The following is a 24,672-nucleotide window of genomic DNA, read 5'->3' on the forward strand; positions in this document are numbered from 1 at the left end:
ATAAGAGCAGAAGAAGATGGATTCAGCTGTGGAAAGAAAACTAGGAAAAAAAAAAAAAAGAACATGAAAGAGTTCAAGTAGGTTTTCAGAATTAAATTAGAAAGTGTTGCAAAGGAAAAGCAGTCTTTCCCCTCGAGGCAATGTTAGAAAATTAAACAGCAGATTTTCATTATTTGCAAAAAAAAAAAAAAAAAAAAAGTAGCAATTGACAAACAATGCAAGCCTTAGAACTATGCAAGTCTTGGAGTGCTAGAAGCACCACTAACCTAGCTTTGAATCTACATTTTGGCAAAACTTGACAGAAATAAAGGATTACGTGGCATCTCTTAGCTCTGCATTGTTAGATTTTCATGCTGGACCACAAAACCAAGACCAACAAACAGAAATACAAGTAATAGCTTTTCAGTAACATTTCAAGTGTAGTTCTACTATTTTGTTTCCTTCTCTATGGGGAAATTTGCAAGTGTGCAAATTATAAAGGACAAAAATCTCCCAAACAACTAGCAAAAATGCAGTCATATAACCATTAGCTTTTTCCTTTTTAGTTCTTATTTGAGTGATGTTGCAAGGACAGTCCACTCTGTCTCAATAACACAATACTGCTATCTGAAGAAGAAGAGGGGAAAAAAAGGATTATTAGTGTAAAAACATCCATTAGAAACAATTCCTTCTTTCCAATAAGCATATTTAACTTACTACATGTGAGGGAAAGTGAGAGTAGTGAGACCAGTTTCTACTTTTTTTTTTGTGGCTATCACATATTGTTTGATTTTTTCCATATCAGTTGTGGTCTATTTAATATTTATCTACCTCAGAGGATGCTTGTGAAGCTTAATTTGTCGCTTGTGAAATTCTGTGGTATTCTTAGTTTCATAGGACCATATCATCATAAATTTATTTTTGTGGCTTTACTACCTAGTAGTTACGTTTGATGCGCAAACAGACTTTGCTTGTTGAGCTCAAAACGTATCACCTGCAACATCCTTGTTTTGACATGAGATGTTTGACAAATGTCCTGTTGAAGCGTGGTGTGGGCCAGCAGAGGGCTGGAAGCTGGTGGCTCTGTGGTGTGTGGCTCTGGGGACAGGCCCATGAGAGGACATAGCCACGGGCTTGGGTTCCAGAGGTCCCAGCACGAACAGACGGCACATTCCAGAAAATACGTTTCTCTCAAAGGGATTAGAATGAAATGAAAATACACTTTCTCTGAAAATATATTTATTTTTGATAAAATGTGGAGGAAACTTAAGAATAAACTTGTGATACAGATTCAAGATTAAGACACAAGATTTGGATACAGAGGTAAGAAGCAAAGTTTATCAAACTTGGCCAACCGTATATAGGTTAAGGACAGGTTACTGTAGTTGTTAAATAAAGATTTGTGAGGCCTTGCTGCAAATTGGATATCTGAGGTGGTCCACGTTAAAAGTGGTTTGTGAAGGGTCACTTCAATAATCCTGTTTGGGGTGCAGCCCCAAACACCCTTGAATATTAAGATTAAACCTTGTAGCTGGTACACCTCTAAGCTGCAATACATGTTTTTTGGTGGAAAGAGATTCACCTCGGGAAGTTTACTTTCTCAGTTACGTGTAACTGTGTTATGTTTCTAATTTCAGTCCCAGTGGATTCTACAGAACCAACCTATAGGGACCAAGTATATAAGCAGGTTTGTATTTGTCTCGTCAGTGCTGTCCTAACGCCAACTCCTGTGGCCCAGCCGAGCAGAGAACCCTCGCGTCTCCCCTCGGAGGGCCGAAGGAGGGGAGCTCGGCGGAGCGGCCGGCAGGGGGCGCTGCGGGCCGCCCCCCCCCGACAGCGGAGCGGCGCGGCGCGATGGGCGGGGGCGGCCCCGGCGGCGCCGCTGGGACGTCTCGCAAGATGGCGGCGCCCCTGGACATGGAGCCGGCGGCCCTGAGCCTGGAGCTGCTGCCCACCGACCCGCTGCTGCTCATCCTCAGCTTCCTCGACTACCGCGACCTGATGAGGTGCGGCACGGGCACCGGGCTGCGCGGGATGCGCCGAGACGAGCCGCCGGGGGCTAAGGGGGGAGGAAAAGAGGGCCGGGCCCGGCCTCGGCGGGGGGCTGGGGGAGGCGCGGGAGGCGTTCCCCGGACCGCGGGGCTCGGCGCTGGGCCGCGGGGCGAGCCGAGGCCGGGCCGGCGGAGGGGTGGCGGCGGCGGGGCCCGCTCCCCTCCGCGGCCCCGGCGCCCCCGGGCCGCCGCTGGCAGCTCCGGGCCGGCAGGTGCGCGGCGCCCCCCCGCGGCCGGGAGCTGGGGGCCCGCCGGGGGGAGCCGGGGGGGGCAGCCCGGGGGGGGGCGGGCGGAGGCGGTGTGCGGGGCGGCAGCCTCCCGGTGAGCCGCGGTTGCACAACTTTTCAGTCCGTGCACGGCTCCGCTCGCAAACGGGGTCAGGAGGATGTGACAGACGGGGAAAGCGAGGCTGGGGCAGAGCGCTCCTGAAGCACTTGTCGCTGCTGGGCAGGAAAAGGATTCGGCTTGTTCTGGAGAAACCGCTCGGTGGAAGGCATCCTAACGAATTGCACGCTTAGAAGAGCAGTGTTGTGCCCTTTTTGTTTTGTTTTTAAGCAAAAGGGGATGTTCGCTCTTCTCACCCGCATGCCACGCCGCTTTTATTTGTCTCTAAGTTACGCATTAGAACCAGTAACAGTTGATGAAATTAGTACTTCTCTGAAAGTCCCGCGTGTCTGCGGGCGAACAAAGGGCAGTCTTGTTGCCAGTAAGTGTTTTCAGATAGCTGAATGAGCTCTTGTTGGAATCTGAGGCAAACTGAACAAAATTAAACAGGAGGACTTTTCAGGCAGAAAAAAGCATGAATGAAAGTTGCAAGCTGCTCTTGGATGGTCTGCTAGGTGGCTAAAGGATTGAGTCAAACAGTGAAGATAAGAACGTTTTTAGCTAAAACCTTAGCAATAGAGTACAAGCAATGGCAGTGATTGGAATCACAGTATTTAGTTGGGGGAGGAATGTGTATGAATCACATAGAATATTATCAAAGTAGTTTCTCTTTTCCAAAATGTTAATAAGAAAGATGAAGGCATCAGAGAGACTTCTATTAGGATGACAGTAAAAAAGGCTAAGCGTAACGAAAGTAAAAACGTACAGTCAATGTAGATGATTTAGTAGTAGTTGATGATGGTGTAGTAAAGGCAGTTAGGCTCAGTACCTATTTTTGTTATGTATTTGAAATGAGATGGATTTGATTGTGCAAGGACCATTGGTTAGGTTTCTTAGCTCTAAAGGTGACAATGGTATTTTTGCATAACTGGCTCTTCGTGGTACTCAGAGCAGCAATTGAGGAAATCTTTAGTTTGCTACTGTTTGCTTTAGTGACATGTACATGCTCTATCACAAACATTACAGTTTCTCTAGTATTCCACAGGTTGGTTAGCCTGGTGGTGGTCCTTAAATAACAGAAAAGCTGACATGGGACAAAATATGTATGTAATTAATGAGAATTGATTGAAGATGCAATTAAAGCCTGTTTGAAACGACATGTTTCTCTGATGCCACAGTGACTTTTCTCCAAGCAATTACAGGATTGGTTGATAAGCACCAACATAGTAGATTTCAGATAGGAATTTAACTTCAGGATATTCTAATTTACAAATAAACATTCGTTGTGTTGTGAATGAAGTTCTTACATGGCCAAATGTCAACATTTTGCTGTTAATGAGCAGCCATGAAACAACATGGTGTTTCTAGTGGGATTATGTTGGGATTGCTATTAAATTCGAAGTACAAACCATTAACAGGTGTTGAATATCATCTTATCTAAAGGTAAAGCCATTAAAATTTACAAATGCTGCAAAGAGAGGTGAGGTAACACAGCAATCTTTCAAGAGGTCTGTGTTCTGGTCAAGCTGACCAGTCAAGTAAGTGAGCTGTAATTCTGAGGGGAAAAAAAAGTGCAAGACCGTGCTGATGGAAGGCAATGAATAAAAAGATCCAAGGGTGTTAACAATCAATTCAGCGTGTCTCATTAGTAAAACGATTATGATGGTAGAAATGAATGCACTGATGTCTTTGTGTTCTTGAGAGTGGAAAGGTAATGGCAGGGCATCCAAAGGAAGAATCGCTTTGCATTGTTCAGGTTAGTTTTGAAATACTAATATAGTTATAGTTTAAACAGCTTATAATGGATATTAAGGGAAGAAAAAAAAAAAAAGAAAAAAACACTGAACCGGGCAGATAAGCATGAAAAATTCTGTAGTCTCAGCACAAGATGTTTTCTCTAGGCCTGGACTCTGGCTTACTTAGCTTATCAAAGACAAGATTTGGAGGTATCTGTATTTCAGTATGTAACTATGTCCATTTACACTGTTGGTCTTTCTAATTTACCAATATCTGAGCTACACTGGGGAAAAAAAAAAAGGTCAGTAACTGAAAGCTGAAGTTTGGTAACCTCATTTAGGGTATTTAGATGTTAATCACAGCCATTAAAACACATATATTAATTGTTAGAACAAGCTACCAGAGGAAGTGGTGGTACTGCATCTGTATTTGTGGTATCTTTTTGCAAGTTTCTTCGAAGTATAACTGACAATTCAGGTCAAATACAGAAGGAGGAAAAGGTTTATTGTCTGGTGTTGAGGTTAGACTGAATGAGACACTTGTTTCTTTTAAATTCTATGAATCTTTGAATAACAGTAATTCCCTGTATTACTGCTCTGCATGTTGCTGATGTTTTGCCACACATTCTTAACAACACAAATATACTGGAATGCCTTGCTGTTATTGTCAGTTTTACATTCCAGAAAGGCTTTTAAATTGTAAGAAGTAAAAATGGGAACAGGCTTGTGTGTTTGATGGCAGCTCTGTTACTGCTTTTAAAAACCAAGTTACCAGGCATTGGGAATATGGGTTAGTTATTGCTATCTCCTTGCATCAAGCAAGGATCAACTTAAATGATTCTGAAGCCAATTCCCAACTCACGTCCTACAGTTTTTCTTAATACTGCTTCTGCCATAATGCTGGATAGTGCAGTATATGATTCTTTGAAATTCCTGAAGCAGCAGTGTTACCTGCAATGCAACAGTGGCAAGAACTTATATATGCTCTTCATAAGAGTGAACTTGCAGTTTTTTTGTTTCCTGTCATAAAGTTTATTTAAATAACTTAAAGTGGAAAATAACTTTGTAATACTTAAACTGTATAGTTCTTAGGCTTATTGATTCAGCTTTCAGTAGTATGGCAACAGTGAAAAAGATCAGGTAGAGTCTGGAGATTCAGGTAAGGAAGCAATTTAAATCATAATAACTAGCCTACTGGAATACGTACGTCTGGTGGCATGGAGTCACGCCCAAATCTTTCAGATAAGGTTTGTGATGGAAGAGACGTGCAGGATGACCCACTTTACAAAATGACTTAATTGTTGACAATTCTTGAAGTTCTTGAAGGATGTAGTTCAATTAGAAAAGTAGTTCACAACTTACACAGCTGTAATGGAGACTCTTAACCTTTATAAGAACAACTCTGAAAAGGACAGTTGACTAACTTTGATGTTAATTTCATGAGAACATAAGTTACAATGTATTAGTATTTCTCTGTTTATTTCACTGCTCTTTTGCAATCAAATTTAATGATTTTATATTTATAGTTGCTGCTATTTAAGTCGGAGATTAAATCAGCTCTCAAGCCATGATCCATTGTGGAAAAGACACTGCAAGAAATACTGGCTTATTTCAGAGTAAGTGTGATTGTATTAAGCCTTTTCTCTCTACAAAAATAAGACTTACGTTATTGTGCTATGTCCACATTACTTCCAGTAACTCTCAGATAGAATTGGTATTTGCCATTTACTGGCTTCAAAATGATCAAAGGTTTGAGGTATCAAAAAAGTTAATTTCCTATAAAAGTTACATGAATGTAGGAGTGTTATGAAAGTTTTATGGATTGTTAGCAAAGAGGTGCCCTGTTAATCCCTAGGCTGAAGGAGAAGCTACAGTCTGACTATCAGGCACCAAATATTCCATGGAGGAAAGTAATATTCTGAGTACTGTAATTATGGGGGTACAGCTGGATGTCTGTGGCAATGGCTGCTATGACTGGAACCATGGAACAGTTGAGTTTGGAAGGTACCTTTTGGGATCATCTAGCCCAACTCCCGTGCTCAGGAAGGGTCACCAGCGGCAGGTAGCTCAGGATCGTGTCTAGTACGGTCTTGAAGATCTCCACAGATGGAGGCTGTGGGCACTGTCTCACACCACTGTCACAGTAAGAGTGTTTCTTTGCACACAGTTAGAATTTCCTGGGTTTTAATTTGTGCTGATTGCCTATCCTCCTGTCAGTGCACACTACTGAGAAGAGCCTGGCTCCATCTTTACTCCCTCCTGTCAGGTATTTGTACACATTTGTGAGGTGCCCCTGAGCCTTCTCTTCTCCAGGCAGAAGAGTTCCAGCTCTCTTAAACTCTCCTAAAGTGAAAGATTGATCCAATCTCATAATTGTCTTTGAGGCCTTGTGCAGTATGTCCATATCCCTCTTGTACTATAGAGCTCAGAACTGAACACAGTACTCCAGATACAGCCTCACCAGTGACATTCAGAAAGGAAGAATCACCTCCCTTGACCTGCTGGCAATGTTTTCCTATTGCAGTTGAGGATCTGTTGGCTTTTTTTGCTGTGAGCATGCATTGCTGGCTCATCATTAGCTTGCTGTCCACCAAGACCTCCAGGTCCTTCTTGGCAAAACTGCCTCTAAGCCTGTTGGCACCCACTGTGAACTGGGTATATGGGGTTATTTCTCCCCAGATGCAAGACATCAGCATATGTAAACATACAGTGAATGTTCTAATTATATACAGCTTGTGAAGATACAATGCAAGAAGATGTAAAAGTTCTGCCTTGAAATCTCTGCGTAAAAATACTAAGTGATATTCTTAGCAGAATCCAAACTAGAAAGGAAAATCTGGTGAGGGGGGCAGGGGAAGCAAGATAAGGAAGTGGAAAGTTCAAGCTGAGTACCTGATGCTAGAGAAGAGGAACATGGTTTGCGTATGTGGGGGAGTTCAGGGGGTTAGGACTCCACTAAGCAGAACAGACTCTTGTGTTGGTTTCTGAGGTGCTGGCCTCCCTTCAACCAAGAAAAGTGAGTAATCAAGGCTGAAGGAGATTTCTACAAATAACTTTTGGAGAGTATATATATACTGAAACTTCTCTCATCTGCTGAGACATGATTCACTTTGGGTTTTTCCTCTTTTAACTCTTTGGTTTTGTCATTAGTTTATATAACTTTCCAGATTGCATTTGATGTCTTTTTTTTTTTCTCCTCAACTCATCCTCAAGAAACAAGTTTCTTCTTTTATTATTAGAGCTAAAGAAATGTTAAAGCTGATGTGAAGACTTCTCAAGTGTGTAATTATTATTCGGGTGTATTGAACTGTATTACATATTTTAGATTGAACATGCTTATTGGACTCTGAAGAGTTGGAATATGTCCTTACACAACAATGCAAAAGCCGCTACGCTTTTGGAGGCAAGCATCGTTTGTCAGATATCAGCACTGTATTGGCAGCTTACCTTCCAGTATCCTGCTGTTGTGCCTGTGAGGAGAATTGAATATGCAGTGATTCTTTAAGAAACTGACTTTCCAGATTGGTGTACCGGGTTCTCCATTAACCGTTTTGCTCCTTGATCTTTCTTATTGGGTAAATAAAGGAATTAATGACTAATGTGGTCATTAAAAAATTAGATTTTTAAAGGCCTTCCCTGTATATGTGTGAAATGTGATCTGATATAGCTATTTTACCAGTTCCCTAAGACTTAATAACAGACAGCACTCTTCCTTAATGGAAATATTTTATCTAAATTTTCCCCAGATACTATGTATCCAGAATCTTTTCTACTTCTGTTCAAAGGTGCCAGAATTAATTAAGTTGGTGGAGCTTCCTGTGACTGAGAAATGTTCTTGGCATAGTATTATGCACACCTTTTTTGTCAAATAACAAATATTAACATATTGGGTTTAGAAGTCAAGATTTTTAGACTGGTGTTTAACCTTTCTTACTTCATGTCTATTTAGAGCAGAAAAAAGTCAGCGAAATCAGAGCTGGAAAGCTATCTTCATCAGCACCTACTCTGATCTAGGAAGATATATCCAGTATTACGCTACATTGAAAAAAGCCTGGGATGACCTAGAGAAATACTTGGGACAGCGGTGTCCTCGGATGATTGGTTCTTTGAAAGGTATGGTATAAGACCTACTTCCTTTAGTTGATTGGCTAATGCTACATTGTCTCTTATTAGGTTTTATACTGTTTTCATCTTAGGCCTGTGCATTGGTTACTGGAGCCCTGGAAGTCAAGGAGACATGCTCTCCCTTCCCCTACAGTAAATAAATAAATTGGGCTACATGAATAGTACTTGGTCAGTTACTAGTGATCCATAGAATCTCTAAAGATTTCTTTTAAGAAAACAATTATTTTTTTTCTAGTGAACAAATGAAAATACTTTTGCTGCTTTTGTCTATGGTTGCTGGGACTGATTTTTTTTTTTTTATTTTTAATTTTTACTAGTCCCAGTATTTCAAGGACCTGGGGCTTGTTGGTGTGATTTTTATGCATGAGATTTCCTGAAGACCTAACGAAAGCACATTGACACTTTTAAACAGTCACTTTTAAACTAAAGCCAAACAAAAAGGGAGAGTTTTTTTCCTCTTCTGTAGGTCTTACTGTGTTCCTCTTACAAAGGTAAATTAGTGGCTGAACAAGGATTTGTATTTTTAAAATTACATATCCAGATTAAGTTTGTGTCTTAATACTTGAAGTAATTCTGGTGTTCAGATTCATAAATCATATACATTACGACATAAAGCAAGTTTGGGCTTTTCTGGTATGAGGATAAATAGGTCTTGCATTTTCATCTTCAGTCATCTGCGTGCAATTAAATCAAATGTCTTCGCCTAATACTGTGGTCTGTGAAATTAAGAAAAACCTATAGACAATGTTCTATTTCCTATGTAAGTCTTGCACATTTTTTGGCTTGCTGGATTGTTACTTTTTTTCTAATTATTTGTGAATAACAGTGTGATTAGAATTTAATACATGCTGGTTTTTGTTCTGATTTTTTTGGGGTTACTTCTGAGTATTACTGAAGTAATACCATTTTAGGAAAAAAACATAAGTGTTATGTGTAGCCTAAAGTCTTGTGTTACACAGGCCATAGTATTTCATGAAGATATCCATGCCTTGATTTCTGTAACTTGCATTCTGCTCTATTGAAAACAGAGCACTCAGGTATATGGAATCAGTGAATTGTCAGTCAAATATTAATAAGATGGAAATTATCTGTGTTGGAGGTGTTGAAATGAGCATATCTTTCCATGGTTTTACTTTCAAATACCTCCCAAGGTATTTGGTGCAGTGAAGCTTCTCTTTGTCTACCAAAAGACAAAAAAAAAAGTGAAATTTTCCATTTCTACGCTTGTATTGTGATGGAAAGTTTTAGCAGGAGCTCTTGTAAGACTCAAACCTTCATAATACCATTAGAACAACACCGTGTTTCACTGGATATTTAACTCATACCTTATAAATTAAACTGATAATAAATATGAAAAATATTTTTTAAAAAAATCAGCCAGAAAACCTTGATTAGACCAGACCGCACAGGGCATCCACTTGATGTTTGGTAGAAAGGAGGACATAGAAATCCCTCTGAATTGTGTGTGGAGGTATAAGAATAGTTACTCCCCACCCCTTTCTGTTGATAATTGATATGAAAATCCCCTCAATTTACTCAATGTATTTATTGCTTCAAATTTTAGATGGATGGTGGCTGTAGCCAATTTTTTTTTGTTGGTGGTCCGATTGGAAACTGAAAGAAACAACCCTCAGAATGATGAAAGTCACATCAATATTGCCTAAAAGTTGTAACTGGGACTCTGTCAGCTAATTACAACATTGTGGGGGAAAGGTTCATTTCACTTCATAAATACTTTATGATTAAGTCAGGCCTGTTGAGATTTCACTGGACAGAGATCGGTGTGCTGTATTAAGTAATTAGTTAAAGTAATCAGCTTCCTTTCAAATGTGTGTAGTATTCATTGTATAACACCTGGCATACAGTAATTACCCAATATTGATGCCTATGTTCATTTGATCAAGGCATTTATAAATTCCACGCTTTGTATTTGAAACAAGTTGATTTTTAGTGATTCTGGCCATTTGCATGACTTGAATCAGTGGAAGATTCTTGAGATCATGCTCGTTGACAACTGTGTCCCTAAGTTAAACTGAATTTTCCTTGCTTTTGTATTTCTGTCAGCTCGCTTCCTCTGAATTACAAGTGGCAAAATACTTTGAAATATATTCCTGTATTTGCTTTTGTAATAACATTAAAAAAAAAATTAGTAATGCTGGGGCTACTTCAAATTCTCTTTGGCAACTGAAAACATGCTGTTATGTCTAGAGTGTACGTAGTTTCTCCTTATTGCTAGCTACGCAGCTCTAACAAAATGATATGAAATAAAATTTTAAAGAAAAAGATCTTAACGCAAATCCTAGTATTCATCTTTGTCAGCAGCAGCATATAGATACTGTGGGCAGAGTAGTGAAGCAGCATTAAATTTGAGCGTTTCTTAGGAACAGCCCTTCTTTATTTCCCCCTCCAAAACTGCCTCTTCATGCTCTGTTTCTTTTTGTACACAGAGAGTGTGCGGGAGGAAGATCTAGATGCTGTGGAAGCACAGATAGGCTGCAAACTCCCTGACGACTACCGATGTTCATTTCGTATTCACAATGGACAGAAGCTAGTTGTTCCCGGGTAAGGAACAAAAACTACATATCAAGTCATTAATTCCTGCTGTATTTCTTGGTCTGTTTACTAAAAAACAACAAAAAAAAAAGTCTGCTGATCAGGACAGATGAAACATTAAATATATTATAACTGAGTGACTGCTTCTAGTGACACTCCTAGAATTGGTTATGTTCTACTCTCAGAAGTAACCGCAAATGTGGTGTAGATTCTTAATTGATCTAATTATTCTTACACTTCAGTCTTCTCTCCTACTGAGTGCCTTTAATTTTTTTTGTAGTAACTAAAATTTCAAACTGTTAGACAACATACCACTGTAAGTTTTGCTTCATGTTACCTATGTAAATTAGCCTCTTGACACTGAAGGCTTCATGATTTAATAACTTTTTTTTCCAAATGCTTAGGGAATAACTTTCAAATCAGGTGGTCATCAGTAGAATCACAATGTCAGTTTTGCATATTAAGTTTTCTAAGCAGAAGATTTTATAATTTCAAGTGGTATCAGCAATTAAAAACTCATTTTACATCAAGTTTAGAAGGCAAATGACTAGATGTGAATTTGTATCTTCCAACTAGAAAAAGTTTTACCAGCCCAGCATTTGACAAAGTGCCACAAGTGTTAGCAAAAGAAGGTAAACTAGGGCAAATCATTGCAGTCTGTAGTGGGCAGTGCTTTCATGTTGCTCTACGAAAACCTTCACAGGTAAAGCAGGCACAGCTTCCTCTAATTCCTCTAAAAAGTGTGGAAGGAATATGGGAAACAGCTTTATGCAACCATAAGAATGACTTCCAGTTCTTTCTTTTTCTAGGAGAGACTTTTTTTTTTAAGAGGAGAGGTAGGTGCCCTAGTTCTGTAGGCTTTAAATGAGAGAGCTCTTTCCATTTTCAAAGTGCTTCCTTCTGTTGCCTGGTAGAGTACTTACTAGTGGTAGTGGTAAAAGTGGTAGTTACTAACAGCAAATATATTATCATTGATCAGTGGATGACTTTCTAATAATTTTTACCAACCCTAATATGATTCATAAAGTGTTGGTTTATGCAAAGTACAGTTATTGCACTTAATCAGCTTGGAAGTGATCAACATGCAGCTCTGCAGCTTGTGTATAGCTCTGCACCTCTTCCTACTGCTTGGACTTGGTGATATTGGAGGTCTCTTCCAACCTAGATCATTCTGTGATACTGCGATGAGTAACGTGCCTGTGGAAGGGCTGTTGCAGGGGACACGCACCTTCGGGCATGCCTTTTGCTCTGAATAACTGCCAGTGCACTGTGATCTATTGCTGTACCCTCAAATGGAGAGCATGAGCCTACACCCAGGTTGACAAACCTCCCTGGTGGAGCAGTTAGTTCTGACACTTGAGACCCAGAGCAAGAAAGGCTGCCACGCTACAAGTGGAAGGCCTGGTGTTACCTTTGGGACACGCTTACTAGGCAGCCCCATAGCTCTTCACTTTGTTGTGGGAGGTGAATACTGCAAAGTTCAGCTCTAGGTAGTTGAAGTCTGCAGAGAGTTGATGGGATGGGCATGTTAGGCCAAAAATGGAGGAGGACACTGGGACTAGACGTGGATGCATCTTGCATGTTGTCACTGTTAGGTACTTCATGTATCTGTGCTTAGATTTTAGCAAGAATACATAAGGAAAAATGAGAGGAATGGAACCTGTTGCCCAAGCATTAGATCACGCTGACGTGTGGCAGCTTGTGCTTTGAGTCACTGCTTTCATAACGCCAGTAAAAGTATAGCGTCCGCAAGAGTTTGCATCTGCAAACATCAGTTAAAGGCAACTTAGAAGGGAGTGTGGGTGGGGAGATGTAAACTACAGGTTTGTGTATTTGGTTGGGGAAGAGAAGGTTGTGGCTCTCAGCCTCTTTGGGGGAAGGGAGAAAAATAAATTCATATATGGTTTATAAAGTCAGGAAGCTCAGCTACTCTCGCATGTACCTTTACAGATTACTTTTTAGTCCACGCTATGCTATCGGGTGACGTTACTGAAAGACAGTTTATTGGAGGACTGATCAGTCTTACTCTGACCCTAGGAGTATTTTCTTAATTGATCTGTCAAGAATACTGTGCTGTTAACAGTGGCCCAGTCTAGTTTGAATTGCACAATCAGTCAGATCTCTTTGAGTTCTAGTTACTTGGATCTAGCAGCAACCCTAAGGAGAAGCTAAAGTCTCTGGATTTTGGGATGGATGCTGGCTGTTCTGTTTGTTTCTGGTTCTAGGAGCTTTCATGTGCTAATTCCAATGCAATTCCTGTGCTATCATTGACATTGCGTTAGAATTTAAACTTTCTTACGATTTTGACAAACATCTTGCATTAATGTACCATAGGCAAAATATGTCATCTTTCAGAGCTTTGAGAGAATGTCAGCCAAATTCTGCCAAAAAACAAAAAAAAGGATGAGAAAGCTGTTGTTGCAAAATCTGTTGTATTCTTACAATTGCAAAAGCTATGAACTCTATTACTTCAGGCCTTTTTCCAGATACATAGTGTATATATAGCACATTCGTGTGTAAACTTTTTCATGTGTCCTGCTGGTTCATAAGAAGAATATTTCATGGGCTTCTTTTGATGTCCTTCCAAATGTTTCAAAGTCCCATGTCGGTTATATAAAGACATGTTTATGTGTAATGTATTTATTGTTGTAACTACTGCTTTCATTAACCTCATGCCATTAGCCTGTTTAAAATGTGTCAAATTCTTGTATTTTGCTTAGTTTTAAGTTCAGTCTGTAAAGTAACCTGAATTAAGGAGGTATTAAAGTGTAATTCTTAGCAAAGTATTGTCAGATACTCATCTCATAGTTTGTTGATACTTAGCATATGTATATGAGGGGAGATTGAATCTTGAGAAATTTTTATGTTGACCTGGCTAGACATCTCTTCTAGAAAGGCCTCCAAAGAAGATAAAATGTTTTTTTCAAACAAAAAGTCTGGTTTTAATAAAATAAAAACTAGAAAATGTGACTTCTTAAATACAGAAGTCAAAAAGCTAGTAAGATGGACTGAAATTAGACAGGAGTTCTGTATAAATCCTTTACTTATTTAAGGTCTGTTTTAAATTGTTCACTTTGATTTTTACTCTGCAAAGTTTTCTCTGAAGGCTGAGACCTTGCCAAAACCCAGGCTACATCTGAAGTCTACTGAATCTTTCCTGTCATTCACAAAAACTTCTTTGCAGCGTGTTTTTCTTTGGCTTTGACAAATGTAGTCTTCTCCTCTTGCTAAGCACACTGCTGTAGTGTGTGCCCTTGTAAGTGAATACTTAAGTCATGTTACCCCATTCTTCTGTTTTCTGCCCCTCTGTTAGGTTGAATGTAGGTTGCTTTTTTATTTTTGCCCTAGCGTTTATCTCACCTGTCACTCGTATCAGTGTTAAGTTCAGTTTCTGATGCTCACCTTCATTCCTGATACGTTACGCTTTTCAGATTAGTACAGCTTTTTTTCCCAAATGTGTGTATTCTTTTCATAAGCAGAGAGGCTCCTATGGTCTTCAGAGTCGCTTTCTTATTGTCAAAAACAACCACCAAAAAATCCCATCTTTTGAAGAGATGTTTACAAAAAGCAAGACGGAAGAATTAGGACACTTGATAGTCTTGTCATGTCATGCTGATGAATATTGTCTCATTCTTTCCTTGTACAACTTTGCTTGTATCTGTCTGCCTAAGTTTTTGTACTGAGATTTTAATCTCTCTGATGCAGTAGATGTTTTCCTTCTTTACTTCTCAACATTTTCTCCAAAGTATAAAGCACCTATATCATTGTGGTTTTGATCAATGACTGTTACTATAGCAGCTTGTTACTCTAATAGAAAAACCATGGATGCTTTGTGGAAGTTAATTTTCAGTGCTATCAAAACTTGAGATACAGGCTGCATTGGCTATTGTTACATTATGCTACTATAGAAAACTGTGTCAGCTGTTAACAGAAAGCCTCCACCTTTTTTGAAATAATTGTAGACAATGAGAATCTCCAACAGTTTAAAAGGGCGCTTTAGGATGCACAGAATGTACAAGGAAGTGTTTGAGAGCTACCAAGCCTTCCTTTATGAAGGCTGGTGCTGTGAACTAAAACTTGGCTTGGCTCCTAAATATTCCAGTTGGACTTCATCTAGCTCTAATATGCATCTAGAGCATTGATAGAGTTAATACTTAGAAAAGATTTCTGAAGCTGTCGCTGCATTCTGAGTAGTACCTTCTGTTTATCTTTTTTTTTCTTGTTTCAAGTTTGATGGGAAGTATGGCGCTGTCAAACCACTACCGCTCTGAAGACCTGTTGGATATTGACACAGCTGCTGGAGGTTTTCAACAGAGGCTAGGTCTGAAACAATGCCTTCCACTTACGTTTTGCATTCACACTGGCCTGAGTCAGTACATGGCCCTGGAGAGTGTGGAAGGACGAAATAAATACGAGATCTTCTATCAATGTCCAGTAAGGAGGATATGTTTATACTTGTGAATGTACTTTTCTAATAACTGATGGTACCCCATTGCATGTTATCTGACACCTGAAATACTTTACATAGCATAAGTATTGTATTAAGACAGCATGCTAGTTTCAGTTCTTTGTCCTTGAGTTGCCATCAGGTTTCACCGAAGTCCACAACTGGAGTGCTGATTAGATGAAAGAAATTTACATGAAGTAGTTAATGGCTATAGCAATTTCCATAGGTTCATGACAGTGGATGGCATTCATCTTTTCATCATTATTGGAAGATACTAGTTAAATTTGTTGAGAGCTATGGCAGGTATATAATCTTTTTCTTGTTACTTTAAGGAAGAAAAGCTTTTCTTTGGAAGATAAGCATCTATATGAATCTCTTCACCCAGATATGATAAATGTGAACTTACTGAAGGGTATCCTCTGGGTTTTAAGCAAACCTTACTTTCTAGTGACAGAACAAATTGGTCATAAACCAAATTTTCTTTTGTAGAACTTAATTATCTGTGTGGTTTTTCATAATTCTTATAGCTGTAGAATTTTAAGATAGTTGTATTGTTGCTAGTGAGACTAAAAAGATTTTAGCCTTCTTCCACTCTTTAACCACCACCTGAAGCCTCTTCCAAACAAAAAAGAAGGGGAAGTGAAGGGTGTTTCTTCTATTTATAAAAAAAAAAAAAAAAAGTTGGTGGGTGGGGAGGATATCTTCTTCCTGCTATGTACTTTCTAGCTGTTTATTTTTAAAGCATGTAGCACTGAGATTTCCAGGAAATGTCGTGATAAGGGATCACTTGGAGGGTGTTGAGCTCTCCCGTTGTATTATGCTGAGTATTTAAACATTTTGGATAATGGTCTCAAATTTGAAATGCTACTTAAATTTTGGGTCATCTCTGAACGGTCCTGCTTGTTTCAAGGGGGGAATGTGGTAGTACAGGATATGGAATTGTTGAGTCTGGAGAAGAGAAGGCTCAGGGGAATCTCATCAATGTTTATGAATACTTGATAGCAGGGCATAAAGAAGTCAAAGCTAGACTTTTCTCAGTAATGCCTGCCCAATTATAGAAGAAGAGCCAGTAAGCACAAATTGAAACAGAAGAAACCTGATCTGAACATAGGGAAAGAGCTGTGAGTGTGGCTGAACACTGGAACACGTTCCTTACAGAGGTTGCATGGTCTCTGTTCTTGGAGACAGAACCCAGCTGGACATGGTCCTGGGTAACCTGCTCTAGCTGGTCCCGTCTTGAGTAGAGGGTTTGGACTGATCATCTCCAGAGGTCTCCTTCAACCTTAACTTTACTCTGCTTCTGTTTGAAGTCAATATATTTTTATTTGCTGTGTTTCTTAAGCGATGCATTAAATCTGATTAACCTTAATGGAATGTTCAAGCTGTACATTTAATTATCAGATGAGTACTCACAGGGACAGGAATTTGTGTTTTATATTATACATTTGAATATCTGGCTGGGAATATAGTGGTGTATTAAGAAGCCAGATAATTGGTTTAGTGAATGTAGGGAAAGCATTCCCTGTGTTACATTTCAGATGTTGAATTTTAACCTTTGAAGTCTAATGCTTTACTTCTATTACATCCATAACTTACTTTCCATTTTAGGACCAAATGGCTCGCAACCCGTCTGCTATTGATATGTTCATTACAGGTAACACTTTACAAAATAAAGAATTTTGCAGAATGTTTTAATTGTGTTTAGAAAATACATGTCAGTGTTTGACAGATCAAATCAAACTGTACAGTGCAGCTGACTTGTACAGAGCAAGTGTTCTAAATTTTCTGTAATACTTATAAGACGCTAACCTGATTTAAAACATCAGTGGTTATTTGAAATGAGACGCAAGTTTTCTTTATTAAAGCTTGTCCGTCCTTGTGTCTTGTATATGAATTACTCAGTGTATTAACCTGTCTAACAAGATGAGCAAAAGCTTTAAATTAGCCATCATGGGAATGACGTAAGTAGTTATACATCCAGATAGGCAGTTTTTTTTTCTAGTAGTTTTTGCTACCATGTTAGAAGTTCAAAATATTTTGTGTCCCTTCATGAAATCTAAATAATTATAACCATAGCTACAGAAGAAAGCCTTTCTGAATTTTGATTTGGCTAATTTTCTCTGTGTCATTTGGTTATGTAGTAGTCCATTATGATCATTTGTCTGATAAGTACATTGGCTGAAATGATTCTTCATTTGAATTCCCTGAAACCTGGTAACAGTGACTATGCTTTCCCACTGAGTCAAAAGAATTAATTTAGACAAATGTGTTCTAACTGGTGCCAAAATTCATGTTAGCATTGTATATTTCTTCGGATATATGTACTAATAGCAACAGTGGGAAACTACATTAGACAATGCTATACCACTGCTGGTTTAGGTTGAAGGTAGTTAAACTCTTAGCCACTCTAATTATAGGAACCCTTTCTATGTACTTACTGAATTTAAGAACTGATTTCAATGTGAAGTAAAAAGTTTGTCATCTGTTTTACGAAGGTCATATTTTAGAATGCACTATGTGCTTTAGGATCATCAGAGGGAAGTTACAGCAAAAGCTCAAGAGTAATAGCTGGTTACTTGCTTCTTTCCACCTGAGGATGATGTAATACTTTAAAGTTACTCTGGTGTATTCATATTGTTACCTCGAGCTTGCTGCTTTTATGGCGTTGCCTCAATGGTGAGCTGGTCTGACATCGTACTTAAATGTATTGCACTTGGTTGAAAGGGTTAATCTTGGCATATTGCAGGGTGGAGGGGAAGCTTTACATACAGCATTTATCTAGTTTTTTTGAACGTTGCAGAGTAAATTGGTCCATTTTCTCCATTTGGAGTTACTTTATACAAGGTTTGCATTTTGTGGATTAGTGGTAGAAAGGAGGATAATAAGCTTGGAATTGCTTAGACTTCCAAAAGATCAAAGGACAGTACACGTAGCTCTCGCACAAAGTAAGAAGTGGTAAGTACATGTAATCTAACAGGAGTGATAGTACTTGATAACATGTCAGTGAAGGTTAGGATAATAGTTTCACAGTATTTCAGTTAGCTTCAAGATGTTCTTTATGAGTAATATTGACAAATATTTGAAGAACTCTGTGTACTTTTCTGTTGAACTCTTTATTACAAGGCTGAGAAGATCTGTGGCTGAGAAATTGTTTTCCAGAAAGCCAGTATCACGTGTATGAAACTCCCCTCTTTAAGAGTTAAATGTGACAGCTTGACTGTCTGCTTAGAATTCAAGCTGTTCCTAAATAATGGCTGTAGGTGTATGAAAAGCTTTCCTCAGACAATGGCTGTATGTTTAAGAAAATTCTACCTTCTTTTGAATGACATACAGCCTTATTTCTTCTGGGTTTGTAGGAGGAGTGCAGAGCATATCTCTGTCTATGCCTCATCCCCATTCTCAAGGAGAGGAAAATTCTGCAACTTGTTAGCAGGTTTCTTAAAAATTATTCATATGGAAACTTGTATTTCAAAATTAAGTAAGTCCATCAGCAGGCTTGTGTGCTACTTGTAGGTAGACTAGCTGGAAATAGCTACACAAATAGAATAGGCCACTGTACTAGTCGTCTTTCCAAATCATAGCAGAACAGTCTTGATAAGGAAAACATGATGACAGGCACCAGCATTTGAAGGCTGTGATTATAATGTGATATACTTAGCTAAGAGCTTCTTTGATTGCTCTGGCATTTCTGGAGTATGTAATCTTCATTCTAGGTTGGTTTCTACAAATGATCTTTGTTGGTTGAATGAGCTGGAATATTGACTGAATCATCTAAAAGTCTGAGAATTTATTGTAGAAGTATTCAAAGTTTTAAACTGTTTCCTTTGAATATTTATTGTAATGTACCTAGTGGTAAATTTGCCTGTCCTTATGAACACTTTTCTTCTTTGACATCTAGGTACATCTTACTTGGAATGGTTTACATCCTACGTAAACAAGGTTGTAACTGGTGGTTATCCTATCATCAGAGATCAGATTTTCAGGTATTGTGTCTGGGATTTATAACTTCATTGCAATATGTTGATGGCTCGTTTAGAATGCGGACCTCTTTTGAAGTAGTTATGCGTTTGTCATACAAAAGCTAATGGTGGAGAGAAGAGGAAGTGCATGAGGTATTTCAGATACAGCTTTAAAACAGAATGCTTAAAAAAAACTTTTTTTTTTTAACACCAGAAGCTTCAGAGGTTGTAACTTTGTGTTATCAGAACTGGAATCTTGTGATACAGTTGATCTGAAGCATAGCTAGTACCATATCATTTATTCTGTCTGCTATGCACGCACTGCAGCTGCAGGACTGTTCTTAGCTATTAAAAAATCAGTTGTTCCAGTGAACTGGTCTCTAAAGTAACACAGTGCAGAATAAGTAAATAAACAGGACTTGTTCCGGTGTTTGAATATTCACACATGTATAATTCCTTCTAAATATAGGAGCCTTATTTCAGTCAAACCCTGGTGTTACAGAACACAAGTTCCTGATCTGAAAATTTCTTTGCTGTAGGAGTTGTTAGGTTTTTGGTTTTTAAATAGCATAAAGATGCATCTTTATTAAACAAGTGGGTTTTCATTGACTTCAGATCAAATTATACAGCTAGCTTAATACAAGCATTAATGCAGTTACAGAGAGCTGTAGCTGTATGAGTTTGGGAAGAATATATACTGAAGATTCTGCATACATCCTTTGTTTAACTGCCAAATTACGAATTATTTTTAAGTCTAGCCTCACAGTGCTCTTCTTAGTGATTAACTAATCACTTTACATCTTCAGTTTTCTGTACTGAATGTTCAGAGCTATTTTTAGGTTTAATGTTTTCCTTTTTGTAGGTATGTCCATGATAAAGAATGTGTTGCTACCACAGGAGACATTACTGTTTCTGTGTCCACGTCTTTTCTACCTGAACTCAGTTCTGTACATCCACCGCACTATTTCTTCACTTACAGAATCAGGTGAGAATAACTGCGTGACTCTTAAAACACAGGAAAGAGGTATGTAGTGTTCAGATCATCAACTGTTGCAAATTTATGCACAGCATTCATAAAGTTACTAAAATGAATAGGAAGTATCTGAATGTGCACAGCATGCAGTACTTTCTAATAAAAAAAAAATCATTAAAATATTACCTGGCCAGCTACATAAAGTGCCTGTCAAGTTGGTAATTGGTGAAGTACAGTAATGGGTGGGGGGAAGAAGTTCTAAGTAACTCCTGTGACTTAGAAAGGGATAAATAACTACAGTGAATAGAGGCATGCAGGTATATCTTGGCGATTGATTCAGTATACTTCACTGTGGTGTGTTTTTTTTCCCCCAGTCTATTTTGAGAGATAGCCCAAGACTACCAAGCATTTCTTAAAATGTATGAAAGTAGTTACATAACCATTAAGTATGCTATTTGGCTTCTAGAATTGAAATGTCCAAAGATGCTCTTCCTGAGAAGGCTTGTCAGCTGGACAGTCGATACTGGAGAATAACAAATGCCAAAGGTGATGTAGAAGAAGTTCAGGGTCCTGGAGTAGTTGGTAAGTAAAAGGTTGCTTTTATGAACGTGTTTAGCATACATGTTATGAAAGTTACACTATCAGTCAATCCTTACGATGAGAGTGTGGCAGTTGTGTGGTTTGTATAAACATAATTTCATTGCTTGAAAGGAAGGAATATGTATCCATCTGTTTTGTCTTAAAGTTGTTTTACAAGGGAAGTTTGAACAGCCTGATAGTTAAATTTTCTTCAAACAGTTTTTTTTAATACTAGTTACTGAGAATCATTTGTGTCCACAGGAATCTGAAATGATCTGCCTGAATGTTATAGAGCTCAGCATACTGCTAAATTGTGGTTATACTTTAGTCCTTACTTATTGTGATCTGGTATTTTACCAACAGGGGAGTTTCCAATAATCAGTCCAGGGAGAGTCTATGAATATACTAGCTGCACCACTTTTTCCACGACATCTGGATATATGGAGGGGTATTACACCTTCCACTGCCTCTACTACAAGGACAAATTCTTTAATGTTACAATTCCCAGATTTCATATGGTGTGTCCAACATTCAAGGTGTCTACAGCACGAATGGTAAGTAGAGATGCATTTGTGCTTATCCTGGATTTTGTGTCTCACCTTCTGTTTTCATTGAACACTTGGATTAATTTTAATAGGAGAGTGCAACTGTGTGTTTAAACTCCAGTTTCAGTTCTTTTCTTGAGAATCGACTCTTTCAGATTCAGTTCAACAAAAACTAAAATAATCACTTGGTCTGAGACTTTGGCAACTTCCCATTATATAAATTCTTTTCAGCTTCTGGAATGTTTATTGATTAAAAAAAACACACTTCTGTTGCAAAATTCACAGTACTGAACAGTATTGGGATTTTTAATTCCGTATAAAACATACCATAGTTAAGCCTACATCAGTCTGGAAACCGTAGCAGTCTTTTCAGGCAGTTTCTACGTCAGTAAAGCCATATATCCTTGTTGCTTTGGCATGTAATGCTACCAATTTAATTCAAAATCCTAGGCCCTAGCTTTCACAAGAAGTCCTAAGTGGCTATGGGTCTTCCTTCTTGGGTCCTCAACTCTGTCTGGTATTAAGGTCAAGCTGTGTCTTATCAGGTGAGATCTGTCACCCTGTAGGTTCTTAACAGAGGTAGAACTTGACCATTCTGTTGTCCTGTGTCTGAGCTCCAGCGCTCCCCAGGATGCACAGAAATATATATGTTTGTATGGTTATGTCTGTTCAGGGCATATTTCAGAGGTATATCTGATTATGCAGACTGCAGAAATGTTGAGGTTTGTTTGTTCATTTTGTTTTAAGGAGTTGCCTTATTTCTTAAATTGTACCTAGAAACATGGCATTGAGTTAGCTGTTTGGATTTCTTAGTTCTTTTAAATATTCCTTCTTGGTATCACCACACTATGGTATGTTTTAGCCATAACGGTCTATCCACTTTCTTCAAAAACAGAAGTTTAAGTTAATGACAATTTTAAAAAGGTGTTGGTCCTTTTGATGGTCACTAGTTCACACTGAAGTGCATTTCATTAAGTCACTTAATGAAATCAATAAGATATTTAGCTTACTGTTAATTGTAATATAATTATAGTTTGGAGATTGTAGGAGGTGATCTTTAACTTTTCTGTTTGTTTTGGCACATTTAGAGAAGATTGCTTTATTTTATCACTAGCATAGCCCTTATTTAGTGTCTAATTCAGATAGAACTTAGACTTTGTGCAAGCACTGAGTCTTTCTTAGGAGTAAGCATCTACCTTCACACTTTTCCCTGTTTTTCCAAGGGATTTGAGAAACTCAGTAGTAGCTCTAACAGTAAATGCCAGCAGAGGTCGTGCTTGTAATGGAAAATGTCACCTCTAACTCAAGCTTACACTTGTGAGTTGTAACCTTCCAGTCAGATGACTGTGAAAGTCATTTGTTTTTATATCTTTTACTCTACCTCCTAGTTTTAAAAGGTAGTAATGACCCTCTTTTTTTTTTTTAAACTACCTGTATTAAAAGTCTAGATAAGCTGCCAAGGAAATTGGTACAACTAAGGTGCTGAATTGTGGTACCTTGTGGCATTGTATACATAGTTGTATACATGGAATAATTAAGGCTAGTGGATATTTATTGAGTTAAAGGTCAAGTACTTTGGCAAAATTATCTTTATTGCTAATTATTATTGTAAGCTTAGGGAACTGGTTTTGAGACACGGGGTACGGTATCTACCTCAGGTAACTGATGCAGTGATACAGACTTTCAATTTTTCTAGAGAATTGTTAGTGCTTCTTTATAGTAGCTGGAATACAAAATTTTGATTAAGTATGTGTATGTTTTGTATTAGGAAACAAATCATAATGAATATGCAGTGGATGAAGATGAAGATTCCACAGATACTGATGAATATGAAGATCGACGTAGAGTGTTGGACATTCCCGCACCTTCTGGACGCTGCCCACATCATACCTGATGGGATTTTGTTTGCTTCAAAACTGTTTTCAGAAGCTGAACTCTTTGGGACTAGTGCATAAGAATATTTCTGACTATTGTAAATGAACTTTCTGTTGCACATCAGGGCAACTAGCATGAATGTTGGTGCCAGCTCTAATATTCATCAGAATATAATTTTTTTTTTCCCTGGCTTGGAAGTGGGGGGGAAAGGAGGGAGGGAGAGGAAGAGAAAGATGTTTAGGTTTTGTTCACTTCTTTCCAAAGTGCAAAACAGCTTGATAGTCTGAGGTAATCATATCTTACAGTTTTAAACTATTGCCTATTTATGATCATATTACAAATGCGGTGTGGGGATTTGTTTTTATACAAACATTTAAAATTAGCAATAGACAAGATGGCAAAAAAGGTGTGTACTATCGTCCTTTCTCATGAGTTTCTACTGTTGATAATTTCTGCTAGGAATGAAATTTGCAGGTTGGTCAATGTATCCCATTTGGGTTAGATCAGGTGCTCTTATGCTCTTTTTATTAACATATAAGTACCAGAAAATTCTGGTTATCAGATGCATAAATTTGGAATGAAACTGGCCTTATTTTTGGACAATCTGTCTTTCAGCTTAATTTTATGCTAAGTGACTCTGAATAATGCCTTTTTGGAATGTAGTGTAAATGCGTAATCTGCCCCTCGATAACAAAGAAATTTCTCAATGACTACAAATTATGAATTTGTAAATAAGTTCTGAGTTCTTCTTTATATGATGTTTGCTGTTCAGACTTTGTCATAGGTGACAACTTATGTTGAAGTATCATGTCTCCCTAAATCCTCTATGGGTTTTTGCAACTATGCATGAATCCAAAAAAAAAAAAAAGAGCCTGACAGAACACTAGATGACTAGAAACTTTATATTTAAAGAAGTATCTGTTTGCTTTATCACTTTTATTTTGTTTCCACTGTCATTAATAAACAACTTAACTGCCTCCTTTGCTCTAAAGTGCAACGTGGGACTGATTCTGCCGAGACTTGAGCAAAAACTGTGACGTTTTCCTGTAGTCAGTTCTTCTTTCTGACATACAGAATTAGTAGCTCCAATGATGGGATACCAGCATATTGTTGTTCCGAGTGATTTTTTTCCATTACTATCTACAACTGTTACATAAACTGTAGATTTTTACAAGCCCTAGTATTGGATTCCCAATGTGCACATCTTTTTCTTGTGCCACACAGCATCTGGATCTTCCACAGCGGTATAAGGTAGAAAAACAAAAACTGAATGTGACCCCTGCACCAGTTGTTCAGGTGAAGCATCTGGAGAAGTAAAACAGAATCGTATTACCTCCCACAGAAGTCTGAGTAACAGTGTGAAGTACTAGAATAGTTTTAAAATGATTTTGAAGACTTCTCAGTAAAAATTATGAGGGGAAAATGTGACGGCTGTGGCTTAAATGCTTTTTCTTAACTGAAAACTCATAATTGGTTAAAAAAATCAATGAAAATGGGTTTAGAAACCCATTATTTAGCAGAATTAG

At 38.4% G+C, this 24,672-nt stretch overlaps 1 protein-coding gene across 1 annotated transcript; it reads left to right on the forward strand.

The window, feature by feature from the left end:
• Positions 1 to 1,692: 1,692 nt before the first annotated feature.
• Positions 1,693 to 24,123, forward strand: FBXO3 (F-box protein 3). The gene is made up of 11 exons (XM_080594518.1): positions 1,693 to 1,985; positions 5,617 to 5,706; positions 8,040 to 8,203; positions 10,663 to 10,777; positions 14,998 to 15,202; positions 16,824 to 16,869; positions 19,114 to 19,198; positions 20,037 to 20,159; positions 20,614 to 20,729; positions 21,090 to 21,280; positions 23,040 to 24,123. The coding sequence occupies exons 1-11, from the start codon at positions 1,834 to 1,836 to the stop codon at positions 23,163 to 23,165; spliced, it is 1,413 nt and encodes a 470-aa protein (XP_080450644.1). The 5' UTR covers positions 1,693 to 1,833; the 3' UTR covers positions 23,166 to 24,123.
• Positions 24,124 to 24,672: the final 549 nt, after the last annotated feature.

This window comes from Anser brachyrhynchus, assembly GCF_964034855.1.
Source record: "Anser brachyrhynchus genome assembly, chromosome: 5".
Classification (NCBI taxonomy): Eukaryota; Metazoa; Chordata; class Aves; order Anseriformes; family Anatidae; genus Anser; species Anser brachyrhynchus.